The 26169-nt window shown below is 42.1% G+C and overlaps 2 protein-coding genes across 2 annotated transcripts in view; one reads left to right on the top strand and one right to left on the bottom strand.

Moving 5' to 3' along the window:
* The window catches only part of RTF2 (replication termination factor 2), a 57069-nt gene extending 31140 nt beyond the window's left edge, over window positions 1-25929 (top strand). The window contains exons 6-9 of the mRNA XM_044454973.1: window positions 18609-18722; window positions 22232-22286; window positions 23534-23614; window positions 24926-25929. Of these exons, the coding sequence (XP_044310908.1) occupies window positions 18609-18722; window positions 22232-22286; window positions 23534-23614; window positions 24926-25113 (438 nt within the window). The 3' untranslated portion in view covers window positions 25114-25929. The remainder of the gene's footprint in view (window positions 1-18608; window positions 18723-22231; window positions 22287-23533; window positions 23615-24925) is intronic.
* LOC123036078 (beta-1,3-galactosyl-O-glycosyl-glycoprotein beta-1,6-N-acetylglucosaminyltransferase 7-like) lies at window positions 562-4607 on the bottom strand. The gene is made up of 3 exons (XM_044454972.1): window positions 3602-4607; window positions 2397-2492; window positions 562-805 (listed from the first exon to the last, which is right to left on the bottom strand). The coding sequence occupies exons 1-3, from the start codon at window positions 4578-4580 to the stop codon at window positions 576-578; spliced, it is 1305 nt and encodes a 434-aa protein (XP_044310907.1). The 5' UTR covers window positions 4581-4607; the 3' UTR covers window positions 562-575.
* Window positions 25930-26169: the final 240 nt, after the last annotated feature.

Here is a 26169-nt window from a genome sequence, read left to right as displayed (position 1 = left end):
AAGTGATGGAGCATGCTTTAGGGTAGAGCTAGACTTAGTCATGCTTAGACTAATTCATTGAAATCAGGGACTACATAGTCATGGCTAACTTAAATCCCACTGATTTCACTAGGATATACAGTAAATTTGACTATTTATGGAGCCAGCCTTTAGCTGTTAAAGCATTCTATTGGGACAGGCATTCTTTTCTGTATGAAGATACAAATACAATTTCTAAGGTGGGACTTAACTACCTGTGGATTTTTAAATTATTTGCATTAAAAATACTGTTAAGCATTTTAAATGTTGATACTCAGTGGTTATCAGAGAAATAAAAGGTTTTTAATTGATTAAAGGATTGATCAACTAAAACTTTGCAACCTTGTTTTGGGATGATAATAAGTCAATAATGATAAAGACACTGGGTTCAGTATCCGTTGGCTCTTCGCTTTGTTCAGAATCTTCTCTTCATGACCACAGATTCAAAAAATGGTACTGTATTGCACAAATTCATAATTTATTGTTATAAACTTCGGATGTAGAGGAGTTCTAAAGTCCTTTTATGTTTTGCTTTGTCTTCCAAATATTAGCCATGGTTAATTGGTTTTTGGCATCATGTTTAGCAAAGAGTATTCTTGCAAATGCCAGTGTGGTTCCAGTGGGACTTCAGCCTGCTGGAGTACCTTAAGCCTGTGTTGCCTCTCCAGGCATTCCATTGCTAATGGGTAGGTACCTGGCTCAAATTTGTTGGCAAACAAATGAGGAGCGTCAATGATCCACTTCAGGTCCCCAAGTCCATACACACAAATGTCTCTGACATAATGACCTGCAAAAGAAACATTTCAAAGTGACAGTCCCAGTCAGGATGCATCCAGGAAATGAAAGAGGTGGGGAACATTTTGTATTAGAGCTGAGAAAAAGGCCAAAATCAGGCCCCATGGACCTCGCTGACCAATTTCTTCCAATGACCCCAGGATTGCTATTGCTATGCTAATTTGCTTTTGGTCCAGCTCCAGTGTCCTCTCTCAAGCCCTCTAGAGAGGTGGAGCTTCTTACAGACATGTGCAGTGGTGGACTGGTTGTGTTGTGGAAAGCTAACATGATTCCCTCCCCTGCCTTTCCATGAACATATCTTTATGCACAATCTGTGCATGCAAATGAGAGAAAGGAAATACTTCTGTGAGCACATGGCTCTTGAAGATGTGCATATGTTTTGTGGGGAAGCCCACCAGCAAGGTTTGTATTTGTAAAATTAAACATAAAAACAAATTTAAAGCTCCCAAATGAATTAAGGCTCCCTATCACTGGCATATATTATAAACTATGTTTTGAAATCCTGCCCATTAAAGGTTTTTGCCATGTACATGTGCTAATGGAATGTATTTGTTAATGGCACAATCTCACTCAGAAGTACATACCTCTGAGATCAGTGAAGCTTGCAATTGTTATTTACATTAGTGGATTTAAGGTATCTCAGAATATTTACAGAGAGATTTGGATAATGTTTCATATCTGGATAATGATTCCCTTTCTGAGCCATTTCCACAAAACATTTGCATGAATGATGGCAAAACCCATATTGTGTCCTGGGCATTTGGGTCCCAAGTATGCAAACATAATGTGGTAAGACCTCCCTAAGAAAAATAAATCCATTGTTCTTTGACATAATTTCAGCCATCCAGTTTTGGATCTTTAGTTGTATCTGTTTCTTTCGGCTTCAAAGGAAGGCAAGTAAGATTTGGGGGCGGGGGCGGGGGCGGGCGCAGTGGAGTTCTTTCTGTTTATGAGTCATCATGCACAATATGCATCAGGCAATATCTTTCATAAATTTAGCCAGATCAGATTCAAAATTAGTGGATAATTTTTTAACATTAAATTTTAAGTTAACTATTTCCTCCCTCTTCTCCTGCTAATCAGACTAGGATTTGAGACCTCTTAGGCATGTTCACTAGCATGCACCAGCACAGACAGCTATGGACCTAAAATGAGGGGGAAAGAGCCATGCTGCTGTAAATTCCTTTGGGAAATATAAATATAAAAATGCAATATTGTAATTGCTAGTGGAAGCGGAACCAAATATATCAATTGCATATGCTTATGCATGTTTCTTTTAAAGTGCTTTGTGAATGAATACTGAGATACTAATGGTAGATAAATTCAGAACTGAGATTAAGCCAATATTGTAGCAAAAGAAGTAGGAATTAATATTTTCCAAAAGTAGCAATCCATCAATTCACCTGGTACAGTCTTCTCATGTTTGCTGCTGTGAAGCCTCCATTTGCTTCTGCAGGGAATTTGTGGGTTTTACTGCTTAAAATACCATCGGAATGAATGGAGGCTGTGTATCATCAGGTCTTGGACAGATGTCTCTCTGTGCCTTGGAATTGGCTTGTGTTGTATGTAGTTTTTACATTTACCTTTGCAGCCATTGTGGGCTTTCCCTTCTTGATCTCGCCACTTGATAGCTCGTATATTTCCTTCCCATCGTGCATCTGGTGTTGCACCTGGAGCATCTATCACCAAATCAGAGCAAGGTTACTAAGGTTTAATGGAGGTTTATTTGAATTTATGCTACTCATACAGCACTGTAGCCCCAACCTGTTTTCTCACATGTGTTGGACTTGTAATTCCCAGCAGCCCCAGCCAGGGATGCTGGGACCCGTAGTCTAATACGTTTGGGGTGCACCCAGAGAGGGAAGATGCACCATTGCTCTTCCCAAGGTGACCAACAGGAGTGATTTTTTTACATCATGTGGTCTTCCTCTTTTATTGTTAGTTTTTCCTCTCCCCGCAAGACATACTAATTGTTCCTCTCTACAAAGTGTTCTGAGAGTGAAGCAGGGGCTAGGTTTAAACTTGGCAAAGCAAATAAGGCTACCTGTGACGACTCCACTCTGTTTCTCTTTACTGCTGTGGTGATGCAGAAATTTACTCTTTTGAGGGAGGCTATGAACCTTGAAAGTGGTTGTCCTGCTTAACTGAGGCACTGCAATAGCTCCAAGGGGGTAATCACTCAGAACCTCCCCATTCTGTCCTGTCTTTCAGAAGGGACCAACAGAGTAGTTGGGTGATAGATGTAGATCACCCAAGACCACCAAATTTGCAGGTTTTATTTAAGCAAAGACATTGGGCAGAAAGGGACCTAACATTAGCTTTCTGTGAAAGTTTTTTTTCTTAGAAGGCAGAATATCATGCTGGTTTATTACAAAGGTAGAACCATCTGAGGAAGGTACCTCAGAGACCATCTGGTGAAAGGCTCTGGTCAAAGGCTCTGCACTGCAAGTTAGCTAATATCTGAAGAATGAGGATGTGTTATTTTCTTTTTGAAGCCAAAAGAGATTTAATAAGTTTCATGCAACACTGAAATAGGCCTTGGGTATTTAAAACCTTCTCCAAGTTCCTTTCTTTTCTTAATCAATCAGATAGAATTAGAAAGACCCTTCTAATCTAGGATTTCTCTGGCAAATTGTTTCAAATTTTAGTACTGAGTACTGAGTTCAGTATCTCTGAAATACTGAAGGGCTGGTGTGAATGAGGAGAAAGTAGTTTTGGCAGCTTGGACTCCTTGCCCCAATAGACTTCTCCTGGGCTTGGAAATTCAATATAGGGGAACTCTACTTACCTGGTAGACGGTTCAGGGTGACCCAGTAGTGCTCATCAGGACTGTAGGTGTCCCTTGACCATTGAAGCAAATCTTTTGCACGTACATCGGTCAATGTAAACTCTACAAATTTTCTGGTGAGTACGTAGTAAGCACTTCCAAAATATATTGTCAAATTATGTGGAGGCTCACTTTTTATATTCTTAGTTGGATGCACATAAGATTTTTCTAAATGAACATATTCTTTGTAACTTATATTTGTTCGGTGTTTCATATAAGATGGTTGAACAATTCCTGGAGTTATATTTTTACCATTCCACTTGGTTTTAATATATAGTATAAGTTCCTTGTTTGTTTTGATGGGATAATCCTGGCCACATAGGTTAATAACATAATTCCATTGAGTTTTTGAATGAATCAAGTCTTTCATGCAGTTGATATCTGCTTGCAATCTAGAAAATCCTGCATAGACAACTGTCTCCCTCTTGGAAGCAATAAAAATGTTTTCAAAGCAGTTAGCCAGGGTTTGCACAGCCCTCTTATAATCCTTTGACGACTTTTCATCAATGTGTATACAGTAAACATTCTGAGGCACATAAATGGCTCTCAGTAACTTTATAAACATGTCCAGTTCCTTGTGAATGGTGATGATGTATGCCAAGGAGAAATTGCCTTCTTCTTCTGACAGTGGACTCGTAATGAAGTGGAGTTTCTCCTGAACAGCTGAACAGTTGCAAGGAGTCTGTACACAGGTAATTTTTCCCTTTCTGGGAAGAACCTGTTGGCACAACTGGCCAATTTGAGGAGCAGCATCTTTCCCTTCAAAGAGAGCTGAGCAAAGCTCATCAGGGTAAAAACCACACTCTGCTAATTCTGAGAAGATTTTTTGCTCACTCTCTGCTTTGGGCACTGTATTCCGTAGGTGGATAGAAGCATAAATGAAGATGCAACCCAGGATGCATACCAAAAACCCTGATTTTGCTGCCTCAAGTAGGTTCATCTTTTGTACTCCAGATGCTTTCGTCTGACCATAGTTCAGTGAAAAGATGCTTGTTCTATCTGTGAGGAAGAAGGAGGAAAAATAAGAGCTTGATTCCTTAATCCTGTTACAGCTATTATGATTCTTGCAGTTGGAAGGAAGGACTGGGAAATGGTTTCCTTTGCATTGAGTGGATTGTGAAATTTCATTTCATGAATACTTGTGAAAAACAGGCTGAACTGTGCCTTAAAATTGTTTGGACTTTACTGTTGCAAGGGATACAGGTGGAGGGGGTTTTGTTGTTGTTGTTCTCGGTTAAAAACTATCAATTTCTATTCTTGGTCAATAAACATGATGGGAACATAGGGGGGCGGGTATTGGCTCACATGTTTATTCTGTTCAGATGTTTAAGGGGCAAGCTGCGACTTGACATGAGCACATGGGAGGGGGTGCTGTGCCCTCCCTCTATGCCTTACCTTACTTCATCTCCAGTTTGACTGTTGCCTTTCTCCTTGCTCACTGACACTGGCAGTGAGGAAGGAAGAGAGCAGTGCTAGGAGCAGCAGACTTAGTGGATGTAAGGGAAGGGCTTAGAGCCAGGAAAGGATAAAAAAATAGCTTGAACAAAGATGGGGAACAGTGCAACAACATCTGGAGGGCCGAAAGTGAATAGTGTAGATACATTTTCAGTGTCTTTTATAGCATAGGGTAATCTTTTCCGTGTATGCACCCTCTGCAACGAAGTTTTGAAGAAGGCAACAATTTCCTAGCTTTTGACATGGTTTCTTTTCGCCGCCCTGCTACTGTAAATTGGTTTTGAAACTTTTCTGAATTTGCCATTCACTATTTTGTGGGGTTCGGGCAGGGTTGCTCTTTGAAACAAATGCAGGCAGAGCTGTGTTTTTGAACATCTTTGTGCATAATACTTTGGAATCCCTTGCACAAATATCATATATTTGGTTTACAACTACTCTGTTTAAATAGTTTTATTTCCTGTAGGAGTAAAGAGAAGCACTGTTCTTGTAATGCACTGGGTTGAATTCAGACTTAGTCAAGCTTAGAGAAGATCTACTGAAATTGGTAGGACTTAAGTTGCTCATGATTAACTTATCCCATTAATTTCAGTAGGCCTGCTCCAGGTATGTCTTATTCTGGAGCCAAACCATTATCGTTTTGGGAGCAGCTTGTCTTTTGGGATGATAATAAAAGGCTCAGTTTGCACTACCATTTTAATGAAATCAACACGGTGTTTACTTTCTGCTATTCTGCTTCCTAAATTAGCACTAAGAGTGCTTTTGAATGCAAAGTTCAAATGTGTTGAACCCCTTTCAGATTTGTCCAGCTAGGCAGAAAATTCTGACCTTAGCAATATTGCCTTGACTTGCTGTGCTATTTAAGCTTATTCAGATCTATTTTAACAAAATTGTATCGTTTTACCTTTCTGTACATGTTCTTATACAGACTTGGTTTTGTTGAAATAACCTAAGCTTCTCAATGCAGCAGTGTGTTTCCATAGAGTGCAGATGTGAATTCCCCATCCGTGAATTCTTAGATGCTGGATCTGTGCGGCACTAGAAAAGAGGTTTAGCAAAGGGAACAGTCTGTTGTAATACATCATGATGCAGACTGACAGATTATCCAAATTGATTTTACATGCTTTAGCACACACAAAAACTTTATTCAGTTGAAATAATTGTAACTTGTGTAGTCAAAAATTATTGTGGAATCACTGTTTTTTGTAACAGCATCGATGACTGAAATTTTCATACTTTATGAATCATCAATACAGCATTATCTATAGCTACTTATCGTGTTTTCCCATAGATTTTTCTTCTAAATGCAAGACCTAAGCTTTACTTTGAACCATTTATATTTTTTCAACCTGCATAGTCTTTCTGATTTCAGAGAAAATGCAAAACAGAAACCATTTTATAATGCATGAATATTGGAAAGAATATATCTCATTTTTCTTACTGGCATGTCCTGGAATTCATCAGAAGACTGTCTTTTTCATTGCTGTGTTGAAATCTTTTATTTGGCAAGCTAGATGAAGGATGCATCCATTTTGCTGCTTAGTTCTATCTCTGCTTTAGTCGCAACGTTCTTCAATGGAGCTGCTTGTGCCGCACTAAGAAAAACATCAGGAAAAGCAATCCCAGTAGTATAGTGTTTGTCTAGAGGCTCATAAGGGATAGGCTTACTGCGTAAACATGCGCAGAGAAGCAAGCAAGCATCTTCCTGGTACAAGCCTTGAGCATTAAGCATCCTCTGGATCTGCGAATGTTCAGCTCTTGTCTTGGTCTTTGGATAACGGGGAAAAAAGATGGGGGAGGGAGAGTCCTTGGAAGGTGGATGCAAGATTTTCTGAGCAAAACAGGCTCACGCTTGCTCTGAAGTTGGAGCCTGCTGCCAAGGGAGTGACAGAGCCAAGCGTAGATTAGCATAATGGACATTATGTTCACTGTAGTGAAGGTTTGGAGTGGCAGGGGAGTTACAGTAGGGTGGCATAGACTGTGTCACAGAGCCAGAATTACTGTGTTACAATGAGTGAATAATTTAAAAAGAAACAAAAAAAAATCACTCTGAATTAGACAGGCTAAAGGTTGATGTCCTAACAACATTGTCATTGGGAAGCACATGAGCAGAACATCAAGGAGAGCAGTAAATTCTAAACTTCAGTTATGTTTAATAGTGATTTGTTTGTTAACAGCACAAGAAAGCAGTTTGTGTCCTGAGGACCCCTCTTTCCCACTGAGGGGATATAGCCTACCTGAAGAAACTGAAATCTCTTGTAGCCAGCATTTATCTGAGCAAGAGTTTCGTGCAGTTCAAAAATGTGAATACTAATTTATAGCAAATCTATGTTGTTATAGAAGTGAAATAATATGTTGTCATCCTTCTTGAATCCAGCACAAACAGCAAGTCTTTTTAACCATTTGAAGGTCTAAAGGAATCTATGGCAGCCTTTTAAAAGAAGTCTCTACTGGCATAAGCTGCTGAGTGGGGAATAAATAAAGAGGAGGGATGTACGAGGAGAGTCAGCAACAGCTACATTCAAGGTGATGCCAAGGCAGGACACAAAGGGCAACCTCAGCCATTTTGGCAGCCAGTTCTGTCCACACGGTCCTATCAGCAGGACTTTATGATATCCAAAAAGCCTGCAACATTCAGAGGGAAATAGGGATGATCTTCTGTCCTTCTCAGACCTATGTTTCCACAGAGGTATTTCTGCATTTGCCACAGCATTCAAAACTGATTCCAATGGTCTTCTCTGCCTGCTGAAGGCTGTTCTAATATACTTTGCAGTGGTTTGTTCATGCTGGTTTAAGAGGGTTTTGCTTAAAGCTGCATTGGGAAAACATAATTGTCCTGTAACAGTCTTCCACTATGTTCTGCCCTCCAGATGCTTTGGACTTACAAGTGCATGAGCTGCACTTAGTCCAATCAGTGCCTGGGAATGATGGGCATTGGCATTCAGAACATCTAGAGGGCACCTTATTGGGGAAGACTGCCATATCAACATGTTAGCTAACAATTCAAAATGAGCCTGCATGTAAAATGGCAGTGGGGACATAATCTTAGTGTTAATGCACCAAGTTTGATTATTGGAAGCTGACAAATTCAGCCAGACTAACCTAATTTCATTTTTTTGATTGGGTAACCTCCATGCTGGACTATGGAAATGCTGTGGACATAATATATCTTACCTTGACAAAAGCAGATCACAAGCTGAGTATGAGTCAGCAATATGATGTGGCTACAAAAAGGCAAATGCTATTTTGGGCTGCATTAATATTAATCACTTGGAAGTCTGCTTCTCCTTTACTCAGTACTGGTTAGGCCTCACTGCAACAGGTTCTGGGCACCACAGTTTAAGAAAGATGCAGACAAACTGGAAAGGATTCAGAGGAAGGCAAGAATTAATCAGGGGACTGGAAATAAAGCCTTAAGAGAGATTGAAAGGATTGGGCATATTTAGCCTGGAGAAGAGAAAACCAAGGGGAGATATGATAGCACTATTCACGTACATGACAGGTTGTCACAGAGAGGAAGGCCAGGATCTCTTCTTGATCATCCCAGAGTTCAGGACATGGAATAATGGGCTCAAGTTACAGGAAGCAAGATTCTGGCTGAACATTAGGAAGACCTTTCTGACTATTAGAGCAGTAGAACATTGGAATCGATTACCTAGGAAGGCTGTGGGCGCCTACACTGGTGAGATGCAGCTCAGTAGGTTCTCGCACACATTCAAGATGCAGCTCGGACAGCGGTCTGAGAGGGATGCTTTAACTCCTGCATTGAAAAGGGGTTTAATCCAGTGGCCTTTGTGGCCCCTTCTAGCATGGCTATTCTATGATCTTAGGACATTTCCACTAGAAAATGTAATTATCTGGGTAGATATTTAACTCTTTTAAATTCAGTGGATGGGATTGAATCTAAATGAATTCAAAGTGTTTGAAGTCATCACCCCCTGTCCCATGCACACACTAAGGGATAGCTATTCACTAGATATACATACCAAGGGATTGTTCCTGATAAATAGGGACAATTGGTTTGTGAGGGTTAGTTATGCTGTAATAGATTAGCCTCGGTTTTGTCATTGATGGATTCTATCATATCTTAGCAACCCCCACTGTCTCGTGTATACTCAGTGATTTCATCCTCTGAGCGTGTGTAATATAAGTAGGGTGGGGAAAACTTCACTGTTCATGAGTACTATTATACTCTAAAGATTATACTTCTAAACATTTTTGTAAGACTTTGGTTTCCTTATTAGTGGTATAAAATAATTTCTGGGCTCATTGTCCTGTATGTGCTGTCAGAATTCAGTGGTTGATCTAAATAGGGTTTAAATAGAAAGTTGTCTGACGGCTCTTTCCACTGCAAAGGTACAATGTGCAGCAGTTGCGAACGCTATATAGAACCTGAATAAGTGCAGACATTTCTTCTTTACTACTTGTTGCAACTTTTAGAGAAGATCATCTTTTATGTTGGTGATAATTCTGTTAATAGTTAATGAGGCTTGAGTAAAGTTCACTGTGAAAGCATTTGCTCTGCATGTAGAAGAACCCAGGTTCAATTCTGGAAGCTCAGCTTCAGGCTTTCAGGTAACTAGGATGGGAAAAATTTTGCTGAGTGAATTTACGCGACTGCTGCAAGTTAGACAGTGCTCTGATAGTATAAAGGTGTGATCCTATGCATGTTGAAATAATGCTTCCAGAAACTGGGTTGCAGTGGGCTAATTTACTTGAACCCTGGAAGCCATTCTAACTTCAGAAGAACATATGTGTCTTGTCAGCAGTCTTTGGTGAGAATAAAAGAAAAAAAATCTCTCCGAATTTGACTGTAAATGTATTTAAGAATGGCATAGTATAGAACTCTCACAGAAGAGAGAACCACTGGTTGACTATGCTTCAGTTTTTCAGTTGAAGCCCTTTTTAAATTAAAAAATGAACACTTAGTCGCAACTGTAATTCATGGCAATTTTAGCTGCCTTTTTGACCTTGCCCAACATACTTAAAAAGAAATGAGAGCAAATTATTTTAAGATCTGGTGTCAGAGAGCTTGCAGACTTGAACTGTTAAGCAAAGATGTAAGCAAACTGCAAGGTTTTTCACTTTAGAATTAACTTTAAAGCCCTAAAAAAATCATACCAAATAAGGAACAATTTTTAAAAATTCAATCAGTGTTTTTAGCTAAAAATAAGTTGGAAGAAGTTAACCCTGAATATTTTTTTTATTGTGTAGTCACATATATATTCACTCAGAAGTAAGTCTTAATTGTGTTCAGTGAAGCTTTCCCCCAGGTAAGCATGCACAGGTTTGTACTATAAATTACAATCTTAGTTGTAGCTCAGAGTTTCTTAAAATTTAAAATTCATAAACTCACCCATAGCTGAAAAAGGCTGACAATTTTGAGTCAGAGTCAAGAAATGGGACAGAGCGTTCTTAGATCCATTGCCCTTCAGGGAAGTTCAGATTTTTAAGTTCTTCCATTCCTTATGCCGGTCTCCGGTCTCCGTCACATGAAAGGAGTTAATGTTTAACAGGAAATGCTTCTATTTTAGTGTTAGTTTTTCTTAACCACTTAAATTCCCTGTTTTGGGATTCAGCAGAAATAATATTCTGGATAACTGAAACAAAAATAGCTTGCATTTTTCTTGACTTTTTCACTGTTGTTCTGACATCCTTTCAAGGTAATAAAACTAGACTTTGCAAATTAGATCAGTAGATACTACACTGCTGTTGATTATACATAGTCTTGGTATGGTTTTAACCTCTAGATTCTGAGCAGAGTGCAGTGAACAATGTAAAAAATTCTTGTGCTTTACCTTCTTTCTTCCTTTAACTCACTAGTTGCCAAAACTTTCCACACAATGACAGATATAAGTCTCTTACACTACTCTCACATGTCTAACGGTCAGAGAAATGTGAAAAAGTAATCAGGCCGAGAAATCTAACTTTTTTCAATTTCCTCTTAATCTAAATGATTTCAATTCTCCTTTTGTTGTTTTAGCAGGTAAAGTCTTTAATTTTTATTTTAAATATTTGGTTTGAAGGTTTAAATTATTTGTGCAACTTCTTACAAAACAAACTACTTACTCTGTATTATGAGAGTAGAGAGGTGGGTTTTTAAAAATGCTATATAGGCATAATTCTAAAACTGTTTTAAAATATTTATTAGAAAGACTAAAACCTAGTTTGCGTATCATGGGAATTGCAATCTCCCATATGCTTGGCATTTCCACCTTCAGTTAACAATCCAGTTTAACAACTCAGGAATGTCTAGCAATGGATTGGCAGAACAATCCAAAATTTACTCAAAAGTTACTCATGAATGGTTAACTAAAACTAGGAACAAGTGAGCAGCTTGTGCTCTTCACTTGTCCCTACAATTGCTGGGTTAAACAACCTATCATGTAAACTAAATACCACTTTAGACACCCTGATGCAACCAGGAACTGCACCAGCCTATCCAGTCTTGGTTCCCTTCAGATCTTTTGGACTTCAGCTCTCATCACTCCCAACCAGCATGGCCAGTGGCCTGTAACTGCCTCATCAAAAGTCTGGACAGTAGCAAGGGTGGGCTGAGTCCTCTGCCCCTCCTTCCCTCTCCCTGCCAGACAGCTATTCACTATAATTACTGACTGCCACAAAGGGCTGTGTTGGCACAGTATGATTAGGATTCAGAGCACTCCCAAAAGACTGTTTTAGAAAAGTAGAATTGTGTGTGCAACTTGCATAACCCTTTTTCTGCTATAGGGTTACATGAAGGTTGATTAGCCCTCAAATAACCCCGACCAACTGGGTTTGCATGATCCAACAAGCCAAAGCCACAGCAACAGTAGGTTGGGAGTTGCATATTCATAGTGGAGGCTGGCATACACTGCATGGTAAATGAATCCATGATGAGTTGATATGTTGGTCAAATAAATGAATTGTATCTACTAAAAAACAAATTGCTACTAGTTGATACGAAATTCCTATTAGCAGTGAATAGTTGATGGCTTTTTAATTTGATGTTATGTGCAACCACAGAGGTTTTTTTTTTTTTTTTTTTTTTTTTTTTGAGACAACTCCAAAGCTGTCTGTGTCTGCATCAGCTGATTTTTCCCTGGGCCAAATGGGAGAGCTTGTTGGGTTCCTCCTTCATTCTAGTAATTGTACTAATGTCTGTGGAGGTGTTATGTTTAAACACCTATCCCATCTAAGGACTATTTCTGCTACAATTCCATTCTTCCAATTCATGTAGCACTGTGGAGGCGAACATATGGCACATGTGCCACAGGGGGCACACAGAACCCTCTCTGCCAGCATGTGAGCCAAGTCGCCCCAGCAGCCGATAGGGGCCATGCACATGCCCAGAAAGGAGTAGTGGTGCCAGGCAATGATGTCACAAGCCACGACTCATTAGCTGTGACTCATCCAAGCTTTCTCATGGCTGGTCAGTGCACTGCCAAGGAGAGAGAGAGAGAGAGAGAGAGTTGCTTGGACTGGCTGTGTGTTGTTTTTTCTAAACTAAAAACTCAGTTTTCAGGTTTTATTGTAGTGTTGGCACTTTGCAATAAATACGGGGTTTGGGTTGCAGTTTGGGCACTCGGTCTCTAAAAGGTTCACCATCACTGGGTTAGGATTAGAAAGAGGAGGTGTCCTGGCATGGTTTTGATGGTTGGAATGTGTTTAGAATGGGCAGAAATGTCGAGCTGGGCAGAAAAAGCGACTCAAGGAAGGCTTTTTCAAAATTGCCCCCTTCAGTGGTATTTTACCCCTATATTAGGGTTAGGGGAGTGCAGCAGGGTAGGGTCAGGCCAGTGGTGGCGAACCTATGGCACAAGTGCCTCAGCAGGCACACAGAGCCCTCTCTGTTGGCATGCAAGCCCAGTCAACCCAGCAGCTGAGCATCGGATAACAGCGCACATAGGGGCCAAGTGCATGCTCAAAAAGGAGTAGCGGCATCAGGCGATGACGTCACGAGCCACGACTCATTAGCTACGACTCATTCGCAGCTTTCGCATGGCCAGGCATTGCACTCCCAAGGATATTTATATATTTGCTTGGACTGGCTGTGGGTTTTGTTTTTTTCTAAAGTAAACCCTCAGTTTTCTAGTTTTATTGTAGTGTTGACACTTTGCGATAAATAAGTGGGTTTTGGGTTTCAGTTTGAGCACTCGGTCTCTAAAAGGTTCGTCATCACTGATGTAGCAGATCACTGTCCTTAACAATGGATCTTCTGGGGACAGGTTATAGCTTTTACTTTCAAGTGATCCTGCTACTTATTAAACATTTGGAGCCTATAGTGTCCATAGGCGAACTGGTACCCTTCTCAGCTAGAAATCTACTTCTGAGGAAGATTCAATCTGCCTCTTGAGAGAACAAGCTGTTACCCTCACAGGAAGCTTTCTTCTTCGTGAAAGCATTGGTCTGCCTAACTCCATAACCAAGGTTCATACAGGAATCTGTCACAGCCCTTCCCAGAGGTACTGGGCTTTGAACCTGGGATCCTCTGTATGCAAACAAGAGCTTTTCTAATGGAGCAGCAGCCCTTCTTGCTTAACAAGTAGATATTTATGTTTTTGATTCCGCTCTGCAAAGACAGTCAATTCCTGTTTGATGAATCAATGAACACACACACATGTTTGCTCTCGCGCGCGCGCGCGCGCGCGCTCTCTCTCTCTCTCTCTCTCTCTCTCTCTCTCTCTCTCTCTCTCATTCTGTGTATTTGTGTGTGTGTGGGGGGGTCTGTCTGTCTGAATTGGTCTCACATTGCAAGGTGACCCTCATGTGACCACTTTTGTAGAATGTATCTTCCTTATCACACATCCCATTTTAATGTACTGGAACTGTCAACTGAAACTTCCATGAAAGGCATGAGCTTGGAACATATCAGTGTTTCTTAACTAAATGGTAGACTCCACCAGAGAGTACACTCAAAATGACAAACCAGCTGTGGAACAAGACTTAGAAAGAGGCTAGAAAACTGCAAGACCACTGTAAGTGCTATGCATTATTCTTCCCCCACCCCCCAAATTTGGCTTTTTTCTGGAGGCACAAGAAAGCACAGATATTATAGGTTTCCTGTTGAGAGTTTAGCCTAGTCATTGGACTAAGTCAGTCATTATATGTGTTGAACTGAGAGACAGAAAACTGTTGTTTACAATGTTGACTTTTTGGGAGGTCACTACTGTAAGTAGAACAAGTTTGTAGTTATGTAAGTTCATTGATAACTCATGAAGTTTAAAAAGTTCATTCTAAGTACACTAAATACAACTTTATGAGTATAATATATTTCTAAGTTATGTGAACAAGCAACAAACTACCTGATGCGGTATTCACATCTGCCCTCTTTGCTTTCTTTGATCTCCTTGTTTTATAATTCCAACTAAGTCAGTCTTTTTCTGTTGTTATGACATGGAAACAGTATTTGAGCCTAGAGATAGCATTGCTTTTGATGAATGCTTATAATGATGGTTTTATCTGCTTCCCTGCCAAATGATTTTTCCCCATTTCTGCTTGAGGGCACTGAACAGTTTTACTGTCTAAGCGCATCCTTTGTTGGAGAGTGGCTGGACTGTGTGAATAGTAACTTGTTTTCTATGGCCCTCCTGCACAAGATAGTAATCTTTAGGGCAGCACCAGCACAGAGCCACATAACCGTGTCTTTTGCATTTAAGTTGCAGGAAATTCACTTGCTGTAAGCTTAAACAGGGTGGAACCAGCAATAGGGTCTGTGGGTCTTAGGAGGGGAGTATCTTGGAACAAATGGAACAGGCATGAAAGAAATGTTCCCCCTCTGACCTATTAGCAGTGGAATGAGACTAGGACTTTCATACGGACTAGGACTTTCATATTTTGGTTTTAATTGCTATGGGAGTTCCCGAGGAGCAGATGGGTGGTTATGGTCAGGGGAAGATATGGCATTGGGGGTTTAACCTGTTGTTCCAGAAGAGAGAGGGACAGAATTTTAGTATCTGTCTCCCCCTCTAGTTTCTCCCCCAGCCAGAAGTTTCCAGGAAGTGATATCAACCAGCCCTCAGACTTAGTGGTGCTGCTGTTGAATGCCAGGCTGGCCCAAAATAAGACATCCCTCATTCACAACTTAATCATGGATGCTCAACAGCCTCCCTCCCTGAGCTGAAAGAGATTGCCTTGGACCTGATGTTGTGGACCCCCAGGATGTTCAATCTCTATGCCGAGCCTGGTTTGTCCGGGTCAGCTCAGATCTTCATGGCTGCCATGACAGCTATGGGGCTGTGTCAACATGTCACTGGCCCAATGCATGAAAAAGGCCATACTCTGGACCTGGTTTTCTCAATGGGTCAGGAAGCTGGTGATCTGGAAGTGAGGGGTTTGACCTTAACCCCTTTGTCATGGTCAGATCAGTTCCTCATGAGGTTTGAGGTTGAGGCCAGTTTCCCCATCTGTGAGGGTGCAGGCCCTATTAAGATGATCCGCCCCCAGAGCCCAATGGATCCTGATGTTTCCTGAGGGCTTTGGGGGATTTCTTGGTTGATAGTGCGGGCGCTCCTGTCAGTGCCCTGGTTATTTGTGGAATGGGGCAATGGTAAGGGCAATCAACATGACCACTCCTAAGCATCCTCTCCTGCCATGCAGGGCCTGCTCAGCACCATGGTGCACACCTGAACTGCAGCGCTGAAGCAAGTTGGGAGGTGACTAGAGTGCAGGTGGAGGAAATCCTGAGACAAATCTGACTGAACACACTTAAGAGCTCTTTATCAAGCCTATGCTGTGGTGGTGAGGGTGACAAAGAAGAAATTCTTCTCTGCTTCCATTGCATCCTCACAGTGCTGTCCAGTGGAGCTCTTTCGGGTGGTATGGGGCCTATTACACCCTGGCCCCAAAAAGGATCCTGTTGCACCATCAGTAGCCTGCTGTGATGACTTTGCCCAGCACTTTAGGGATAAATTCGCTCAGATTCTCCATGAGCTGGACTCCACGGTTGATCCGGCTTTCGTCCAGGCGGTGTCCAGAGTGCCATCTGGTCCACTTTTATTGGATAGGTTTCAATTGTTGTGGCCTGAGGATGTGGACAAGATGCTTGGACTGGTCCGTCTCACTACTTATCTGCTTGCCCCTTGCCCCTCATGGCTGCTTGTCAGTGGCAAGAGCAGGATATGTACCTGGGTCCTGGAGGTCATCAATGCCTCTCTGAGGGAGGGCCGGGTCCCCTCTCCTTTGAAGTAGGCAGTGATCAGGCCGGTCCTGAAGAGGTCATTCCTGGACCCAGAAATAGCTGCCAATTATAGGCCGGTGGCTAATATCCCATTCCTGGGCAAGGGGCTCGAGCAGGTAGTGGCTGGACAACTCCAGGCACTCTTGAAGGAAACTGACCATCTAGACCAGGGGTCCTCAAACTTTCAGTAGAGCGCCAGTTGAAAGGTGGCGGCTGCACGCACGGGCCGGTGAGGTGAGGGTGCCTGGCAGCATGGGCCAGTGAGGTGCCATCGGGCACACACAGTGGTGGCTTGCTCGCTCGGAGACCATCCCCAATCTAGTGAGCCATCCCCCCCCCCACGCTGCGAGGCAGCAGTGAGCACACGCGTGCATATGGGAGGCAGGCGACAGTGGCAGCTTGCTCGCTCGGAGTCCATCTCCGATTGAGGGAGCCACCACCTCCCCACCCACGCAGTAAGCATGCATGCAGGCGGTGAACGGCGGCATGGGCTGAATGGATGGCCATGGCAGGCAGGATCCGTCCCGCGGGCCGTAGTTTGAGGACCCATGATCTAGACCCATTTCAGTATGGTTTCAGGCCCAGGTGTGGAACATTGGTTGCCCTCCCTGTGCAGGGAGAGGGACAAAAAGGAGTGCGTCCCTGTTGGTTCTCCTGGACCACTCAGCGGCTTTCAGTAGAAACATAGAAACAGCGAATCAGAAGGGGCCTCCCGGGCCATCTAGTCTGACCTCTGGCACCAGCCAGCTCCGCTCACGACATGCCCACCATGTGGACGTCCAGCCTATCCTTGAACACCCGCACCTATGGGGCCTCAAGCACTTCTCGTGGAAGCCCATTCCACACCCTTGGGGTCCTGACTGTCAGGAAGTGCTTCCTGGCATCCAAATGGAACCTTGGCTCCCTGAGCTTTGCTCCATTGGAGCATGTCCTGCCTTCCTCTGCAGGGGAGAACAGGTCTCTACCCATCCCCATGTGATATCCCCTCACATACCTGTATGTCGCCATTGACCATGGTATCCTTCTGCATAGGCTGGTGGGGTTGGGAGTTGGAGGCACTGCTTTGTGGTGGTTCCACTCCTACCTGACTGGCTGATCCTAGAAGGTGGTGCTGGAGGATTCTGACTCTGCGCCATGGCAACTTTGCCATAGAGTTCCGCCGGGTTCCATATTATTCCCCATGCTCTTTAACATCTACATGAAACCTCTGGGAGAGGCCATCCGAGTTTTTGGGCTGTGGAGTCATCACTACACTGATGCCACCCAGCTCTACCTCTCCTTTACATCTAATCCAGGTGAGGCAGTGTCAGTCCTTAATTGGTGTCTGGCCAGGGTATTGGGCTAGATGAGGGCCAATAAATTGAGACTTAATCCAGACAAGATGGAGGTCCTGTTGGCAGGTGGTTCAGCTTCCAGGCGAATGATTTTTGCCCTGTTCTGGATGGGGTTGCACTCCCCCTAAAGGACAGGGTATGCAGCTTGGGAGTGCTCCTCAACCCTGGCCTGTCCCTGGAGCAGCAGGTGCTGGCAGTGGTGAGGAGCACTTTCCTTCAGCTTCAGCTGATACATCAGCTGTATCCTTACCTGGATGAGCATTGCATGGCAACGGTGACCCTTGCTCTGGTAACCTCCTGTTTGGACCATTGCATTGCACTCTGTTGTGGGGCTGCCCTTGAAGATGGTCCAGATACTTCAATTGGTCCAGAATAGAGCTGCCAGGTTATTAATGGGGACCAGCAGATACTCCCATATTATGCCGGTCCTGTATCATCTACACTAGCTGCCAATTGAAGTCTAGGCCCAATTTAAGGTGCTGGTAATGACCTATAAGGATACCTGAAGGAACGCCTTCTTCCCTATCCGCCTGCCTGCCCCTTGAGATCTGAGGCAGAGGTCCTTCTCCAGGAGCCCTCTTTGAAGGAAATTAGGAGGGTAGCTACTTGGAGGAGGGCCTTTTTGGCAGTAATGCCCCAACTGTGGAACATGCTCCCCAGGGAGGTTCACCTGGTGGTGTCACTTTATTCTTTTTGGTATCAGGTGAAGACCTTTTTATTTTCCCAATATTTTAACAGTTAATTGGCTTTTTCCTTGATTTTATCATCATTTATCGGATGCAGTGTGTTGTGTGTTGTATATGGTTGCTTTGTTTTTTGTAAGGCATCCAGAGACTTTTTAGTATTGGACTGCTTATAAAAACTTAAATAAAATAAAATAAAAATATATTAACAATGCAAATTTGCTTACTTTGTGGACACACACTCATAATATGAAAGATATAACTTGTAGTTTTCCTTTATACATGTGGGCAGCATGTCGTATTTTTTGTATGTGATCAATTTTTCTTTCTTCTCATCGAAGTGCGGGATTCCTTTTCAAGATGATGATGTGATTGCACTTAATGGTACTAAAGCAGATGTAGAAGTCCTGAAGAAAAGAATGGAAGAGAGAAGGCTTAAGAGTAAAACTGGGAAGGTAAGGTCTTTATGCCTGGACTGTCTATGGTATTTTCCCGTGTGAACAGAAACTGGGCAAAAATGGTGGATTATATTTTTGCCCAGAAATTCTTGGTTCTCGAACAGAGAATCACTGTCAGAGCAAGATGTCTGGAATCCAAAGAGCTGCTGTCAGTGTGTTCCACAGCAAGATTTCTAGTAGAATTCTTGACTTTCATATGACAGAACTCCACGGCCAGTTATAGTTTTGAGAAGCCTCCTTCATTTAACCCTGCCCTGCCTCTTAATATAATAGTAAGAAACAAAATCCAAAGCACACCTTAATGGCCATATATTCCTGTAGCTCATTCCTGTAGCCAGTATATTTTCCAAGTATAGTGTGTCATGTTTTACTTAGATTTTAATTGAGTTTAGAAGTACACTGTTAGTTCTGAGCTGGAAGCCATAAGGGAGCTATAATTGTGTTTCTTGTAATCAACATTATTTACAAAGGATGTTCACGCAGGTTAGGTGCCAATTTAGCACTGATTTAGTGCAACTCTTCTTTTACATGGAAAGATTTCTTTTTCCTGCCCATTGCAAATATGAACTGTTTAGCAAATAAATTGCCAAGGCCTCATGGTATTGAATCTGATTTCATAATAGAAATAAAGTTAAAGCAAGCAAATGTTCCTGCAGGCAGCATTCCCATTCCACAGCAATACTAAAACAGCTTCCCTGCTGGAGGCTGGTTGCCGCCCAAGGATATAACACTGCTAAACACCTCTGTGCTGGGGATGTGTTAGCTCTTCTTCCCAAGTGGCATTTTCTTCGGTTGTTGGGCTAAAGAGCCCAGTATCGGACTGAGAGCTTTGGCTATCATGCAGTATATAAATGCAGTGTACGCCATCAATATGTAATGTAGTAAATACCAATGCAAAATGTAATAAATACAAGCCAAGATGGTTTCCTTGCCAGAAGAAAAAAAACACACTACATAAATGTGATGTAGTACTGATAATAATTTGACCATTGCAGTTTAGCTGTTAGAAATTCCTGTTTCTGAAGGAAGGCTTTGCTCTCACCTTGGGATACACATGGGGTTGTCTGTGGAAAGAAGAGTGTCAAAATAGCAGTCGTTGCTGTCTTGACGGGAAAGTTGTATGCAGCAGGCCTACTCAGTATGTGACCCACCAAATTGAACTCAAGCCACCAGCTGCATGCAGAACCCGGCAGGGACTCCCTCTAATATGCTGCTTTAACTGCCTGCCTCAGCTTGCCTAAGAAGGGTGTTACCAGCACCTGTTAACCACACTCCATGCCAGTGGGCTGTGTACAGCTTGGAGGTCCGAATTTGAGCAGGCTTCACATACCTTAACCTTTTGGGGTATAGGCCAGGGCTTTGCAGATGCTTTGGCCTTCTGCTCCCATCAGCCCTAGCTAGCTTGACTCATCGCAAGGGATGGTGGAAATAATAGGCAAAAACATCTGGAGAGTTACAAGTCCCCCCCCCGGTCATAAGAAGGGCGATCTTGACTTTTATCCACAGTAACATTGCCTAAGCCTCTGATGCTGTGACCCATCATATTTTCTTGCATGCATCCTTTTTTCTTGTGGAATGCTTCCAGTGCTACATTTTCCTACACACTTTTGAAGGATACATGTAGGGAACAGGCCAGAAAATCTGGGGTGCAAATGTTAGAAATGACATACATATGAGACTTGAATAATGGACAAGATTGATGAAAGATGAGCCTTGTATTTGCCTTTGACCCCCTCAACCAAAGACACAGCTCTGAAGTTTCCCTACTTTCTTCCTGCATGTAGTGTTTTAGAATGCAAGTAGGATTATGTAACCACAGAAGCAAACCAGATCAGTTTCGGAACTGACAAGCTGCAAAGTGTCTATCAGTGTCTTTTCCGAGTTGAGAAAAGACCCCATGATCTACCTGAGAAGAAGGAGAGGAGTGGAAGAAGAGAAGAGGGTGGACAGACTGCAGCTTTCCCTGCAACTTCTGGTCCAGCTTTCCCCAGTCTGATGCTCTCCAGAATGCTAAGCTGGGAATGCTAAGCTGGGAATTCTGGGAGCTGCACCAGGCTGGACAAAGCTGGTCTTGCTATAGATTTCCAAAGAGAGAAGCCCTTTATTGCCACCTAGTGGATGAGACGCAGAAGAGAAAATTGCTAAGTGATTTCTTTTTTACAGCTAACTTTTGGTATCTATCCATACTTGTTTTTATTTTATTTTATTACAATGTTTTTAACTTTTTTACAGAATTTTATAACATTCTTACACCTAGTGTAGGAAAGGGGCACTTTCTTTTATTTTTGCTGTCGTCATCGTCATCATCATCAACTTTCCTGTCTCTTAGAAAGGGGAGTTGCTCACTGCAGGCCTAGAAAATGAATAATGAAAAAGAAGGCGTATGTTATCCACTGCATATTGGTCAGGCAATTAAACAGCTTTGGTGCACGTATCACAACCTGATGTGAATGCATTCTAACAGATGTTATTAGGGCCGACTTTTATTGGAAAGTTAATGCCAGAAGACCAAATTTGTATTTTACACTTTTTCTAAAATTCATATCCCATCCAACTAGCTAAAGCCTGATTCCTATGGTGCTTAACATGAGCAAGATAAACATAGAAAAAGTATCTTTGAAAAAATTAAAGCAGAATTTGGAGATCCAATAAATCACCTCAGCAGGTGTCTCATAAGTCAATTTAATCCTCCTGAATTTTTTAAATTACTGTTTAAAAAATTACTATTTCCTGCCCTTATATCTGGCCTCCAGTGGTTTCCTATCCAAATGGCTAATTAAGCTCACTGTTACTTAGTTTCTGCTTTAGATGCTCCCAGATTTTTCCTCACCCTCCAGATAAGATTTGTACTAATTTTCCAAAGGACTCCAAAGTTGTAGAGAGCCCTCCAAAGGGAGGGAGCCATTTCAGAAGGCTTGCTCCTTGTCCTGACTTGTGTAATCTCATATAGCAGGGGAGCCTGAGGCCAACTTTGTTTTGCCTCAGGAGGAACAGGATGGGATATATCTGAATTATGATAGCCATGTAACACATGGATATTGGGGTATAAGACTTCTCTATCCCACTGTGAAGGAGTCTTAGCATTTGCCAAGGATCAGATTTAAAACGTCTTGACATTGGGGACTGATAGATACGGCCTTTCTCCTCAGGGATGAATCCTGATTTTCTTCCATGTCATTAACTCTGGACTGGGTCACGACGAACTTAAGTCCCATTGTTTTCAGTGGGTCTGCTCAAAGTTTGGCTGAAGTCTGGATCCAGCCCTGTGTGCCCACTTTAAAGGATAACAAGGTAGACACAGAAATGTGTAAAGTCAACCTCACTTTAGCTGAGTGGATAGTATTAGTTCTGTGTTATGAACAGCATAGACTAACTACATCAAAGTGTTCACTGTACTGAGTTTCAAGGTAGCCAAATGACTTAAGTAGTTCTCTGATGCATCTTTGGTTGTTGCTGCCATTCTTCGAACTCCTGAAATAGACTCAAGTTTATCTCCACTGTTTCAGAAATCCAGGAAATCCAAAGCAGTGGAGACCATTGTGAAATCCGAAGCTGATGATGGTAAGTTAGTTACTATGTGTAGATTCAACCAGGGACATTTCAATTATTTCAGTACCATCATTGTGTAGCTATTCTCTTGCACACTTTCAATTAATTATTATTGCATTTATATCCTGCCCTTTTCCCTTTTGTATTATATCACATTAGAAAGGGCCCAAACATAATTCATGACCTACCGGCCTTCCCCAGCCTGTGCCCTCCAGGTGTTTTGGATTACAGTTCCAGCATTCCTGGCCAATTCCTGGCCATTTTCCACACTAAGACTTATGGGAATTGAAGTCCAAAACATCTGGAGGGCATCAGGTTGCGAAAGGCTGACTTCAAAGTCAAAAGAATCAAACTCAGGCAGCTACGATATTTGATTCCCAATATATTGTTTTCTGGATGAATTTTGAGAGACTTCTGTGTTGAAGGTACCTGAAACCTATGGTAAAAGAATTCTTTAAAATGAAATTTACATTTCTTAAGGAAAAAAGGCACTGTTGCAGGAGACCCCTTGTCAGTGGTTGTTCCTAGCTATGGAAGGCCCAGTTGATGCTACCTGCTTATACCTTGTGGGATGCCTCCTTTTCCAAAGACAGGCAAAGATGTTTTGATGTAGGAAGTGGTCAGTGAAAGAGATTTTATTTGGTTTATTGTTTATTGTTGTTATTATTTTACATTTCTTCACCAGCTTTTTTCCTCTTGCATGGAACCCAAGGCAGTTTCCATGATCCTTGTCCTCACAAACACCTTGGGTATCGGTTAGGTTCAGAGTCATCTAGTCAGCTACATGGCAAAGTGAGGATGTGAACCCACATCTCCCCAGCTCTAATTCATCCACCACACCATACTGATTCATGGCAGAGTGAAGACTAGAACCCATGTCTCCCCAGTCCAGTGTGGTAATCACTGCACTATGCCAGTTAGGGCAAAGCTCATCTACCATTTAAACAACTTGGCAAACCAAGGCAACCTGCAACAGTGCTCCAAAAAGATCTGTTCATACCTTTTAAAAGTATAGTTAAGACTTACTAACTGTGTTTTTAAAAACAAAACCACACAGCTTCTTTTTTCCCTGAAGGGTTTTTACTTTCTAAGTAGCAACAGCAGCTATGGTTTTGGCAGTCTACTCTTTCCTTCCTCTTTTTTATTATTTCAGTCGCAGTCCTTCCCTGTTGAAGAAGACCTTTACTATCACTTTATTAGAATACAAATGGCATCATTTACATTTTCTTTCACATATCCCCCACCCTTTATTTTTCCAGATTCGTGCAGTTCATCTCAAGTAAATACTGGAAAGGATGCCACAAGCATGAAATCTGGAGAAAAGAGAAGCAAGGGTGCAGGTTGGTGTAACAATTCTAATGTATTTGAACTTCCAACAGGTCTTTGACAAAGCTCCACACCAAAGACGCTGGAGCAAACATAGCAGTCATGCAATAGGAGAGATCACAATAGATCTCTTGTGGATCACTAACTAGTTAAAAAATAAAGATCACTGTAAGAATAAACAGTAATTTCTCCTGAAAGTTGGGGCATAACTTGGGCAGATCCAAAGGGATCTGTACCAATGAAGTAGATAAGATTTCTGGTTAACACCAAACTATTTAAGGTGGGTAGAAACAAAAACGGTTGTGAGGAGGTCCATCGGGATCTCTCCAAACTGGGAGAATGGGTATCAAAATGGCTACTATGTTTCAGTATAAACAAAGCTAAAGTGAAGTACATTGGGGCAAACCATCTGAACTTCAGGTATGAGCTGCTCAGATCTGAGCTAGTGGTGACTGACCAGGAAAGGGAACTTGGGGCTGCAGGGGGCAGCTCAGTGAAAATGTTGCCCCAGTGCGTGGCTGCTTTGAAAGGGGCCGCTCCATGTCAGGCACAACTAGGAAAGGCATGGAAAGTGAGACTGCTAATATCATACTGCCTTATACAAATCTGTGGTACAAACCTCACTTAGAATATTATATGCAGTCCTGATTACTACACCAAACCCAGGATATTGTAGAATAGGAAAGATGGAAGCAAAGGGCATCTAAAATGATCAAGGGATTGAGCATCTCCTCTATGAGGAGGAAGGTCACCATCACCAAGATTGTTTAGCTTAGAAAAAGCTCAAGTAAGGGAAGCCATGATAGAGGCGTAAAGAATTATGCTTGATGCGGAGAAAGTAAAGGAGGGGAGACATTTCCCCCTCTCTTATAATACTGGAAACTGGAGTCTTCCCATGAAACTGATTGATGGGAGATTTAGGAAGGATAAAGGGAAGCACTTCTTTACATAGAGTATAATTAAACAATGGAATTCACTTCCACGGGATGAAGCAACAGCCACCACTTTGGAGCCTAAAAAACAGAAGAGCCACCAGGCTTTGGGGACTTTCTGGACAACTGACTGTGAATGGTGTTTTGTGTCAGTGTCTTGGACAAGAACAATAACCTTAAAAAATTGAAAAACGGTTTCTATTTTTACATGGTTTTCAGAGGTTTTGGTTGAAAATACTTCTGTACAGGAGATGCAAATGTTGAACCCAAGAGCAGGCATTTAAGAAAAGTTTATTTTTTTTACTTTAGTTTGAACCAGTCTAAAATTTAAGGCCAGTGTCGATTAGTATGCATGGAGTTAATTTGTGGTCTGTTTGCTTCTTCCTCTCACAGTCAGTGAAAGCGTGTCATCTTCACTTGGAAAAAGCAGCAAAAATCCATCTGGGCCTCCCAAGCGGCCTATTGCAAGCAATGAAGAGAAATCAGAAGCATACAAGTCTATTTTTACTTCTCACAGCTCTGCCAAACGCTCTAAGGAAGAATCTTCAAATTGGATTACACATACAGCCTACTATTTCTGAAATGGAAAAGTGATCTTGATTTCTAGCAAGCCCTGTCCTTTCCCACTGTGCTGTTCTTCCTCTTACAAGGGAATTCTTTTTTACTTTATATTGGGCAGTTTGCAAACAATTTAAGACATCGGCCAATATAGCATTGTACAGATAGTTAAGATAGGGCCTGGGTTTTGGTTTTTGTTCAAGAGAAGTGAGCACCATGATCATTCCCTGTTGCCCTTTCTCTCTAGGGACAAAGCCTGATTCTTCCGTTGGTCCTGGTCATTGTGAATAATTGGGTGGTATATTATCTCAGTCGTACAGAAGTGGAATGCTGACCTGACTGCAGAGGCTTCACGGGTGCCATGTGATACCAACAGCATGTTGCCCAGCCCTGCTTTAGTCAGGCGTGTCAGGCTGGGGACCTGGATTACTAAGGGTGGAGGCCAGCAGCCACCTGGGGAGGTTTCAGCCTGTGGAACACCTTCCACCAGCCCCTTTCCCAAATGTGAGGTGTCAGTAGGATGTCCTGGTTCCACAGCAGATGCAATCCACTCATGTTTTTTGAGGCAGCTGTGGGATGATGAACCAGACACAAAAGCATTGTGGGCTCTTCTTGGCTTGGACACCTGTAATGCTATCGTTCTTACCAAATTCTTACCAAATTCTGTGATGCTGCTAAAGGTTTTGTGTTTTCATTCTTCCAGGTTGTCCAAGTAGCAAGGCTTCTGTAATTTTCTGACATCTTGTGCTTAACCAGTAAAAACACAATCTGATACTGTCTCTTTTAATGTATTGCACAGTTAATCACTATTAAATCCAGTACACTTTCACCTTTTAAAATTTTTTGGAAATTATTTTGGCTTGGATAAGAAGAATGGACTACAGAGAAAAAATGGGTCAGTGTTCTTCGGTGAACTCTTGGGCAAGTGCTAGCAAAAGAACTTGAAATGTTACATCCCCACAGTGTATCAGCATCTTATGATTGATTATGGGAGGACTTCTGATACTTTAATGAAACAAGTGAAAATTTCAGACTGGTTCTTGATGACTCTACACTTCTATTTGGCACAGAGAAACTAC

The sequence above is a fragment of the Varanus komodoensis genome, unplaced genomic scaffold, assembly GCF_004798865.1.
Source record: "Varanus komodoensis strain SLA01 unplaced genomic scaffold, ASM479886v1 scaffold8, whole genome shotgun sequence".
In the NCBI taxonomy this organism is placed as follows: domain Eukaryota; kingdom Metazoa; phylum Chordata; class Lepidosauria; order Squamata; family Varanidae; genus Varanus; species Varanus komodoensis.
Note: the sequence above shows the minus strand (reverse complement) of the source record. Positions and strands in the feature narration are given on the sequence as shown.

Coding starts and splice junctions, on each gene's coding strand:
- LOC123036078 (XM_044454972.1), bottom strand. CDS start 4,580: ATGAACCTACTTGAGGCAGCAAAATCAGGGTTTTTGGTATGCATCCTG. Junction 2,493..3,601: donor CACCCTGAACCGTCTACCAG/GTAAGTAGAGTT, acceptor ATTTGGTGATAG/ATGCTCCAGGTGCAACACCA. Junction 806..2,396: donor AGCCCACAATGGCTGCAAAG/GTAAATGTAAAA, acceptor TTTCTTTTGCAG/GTCATTATGTCAGAGACATT.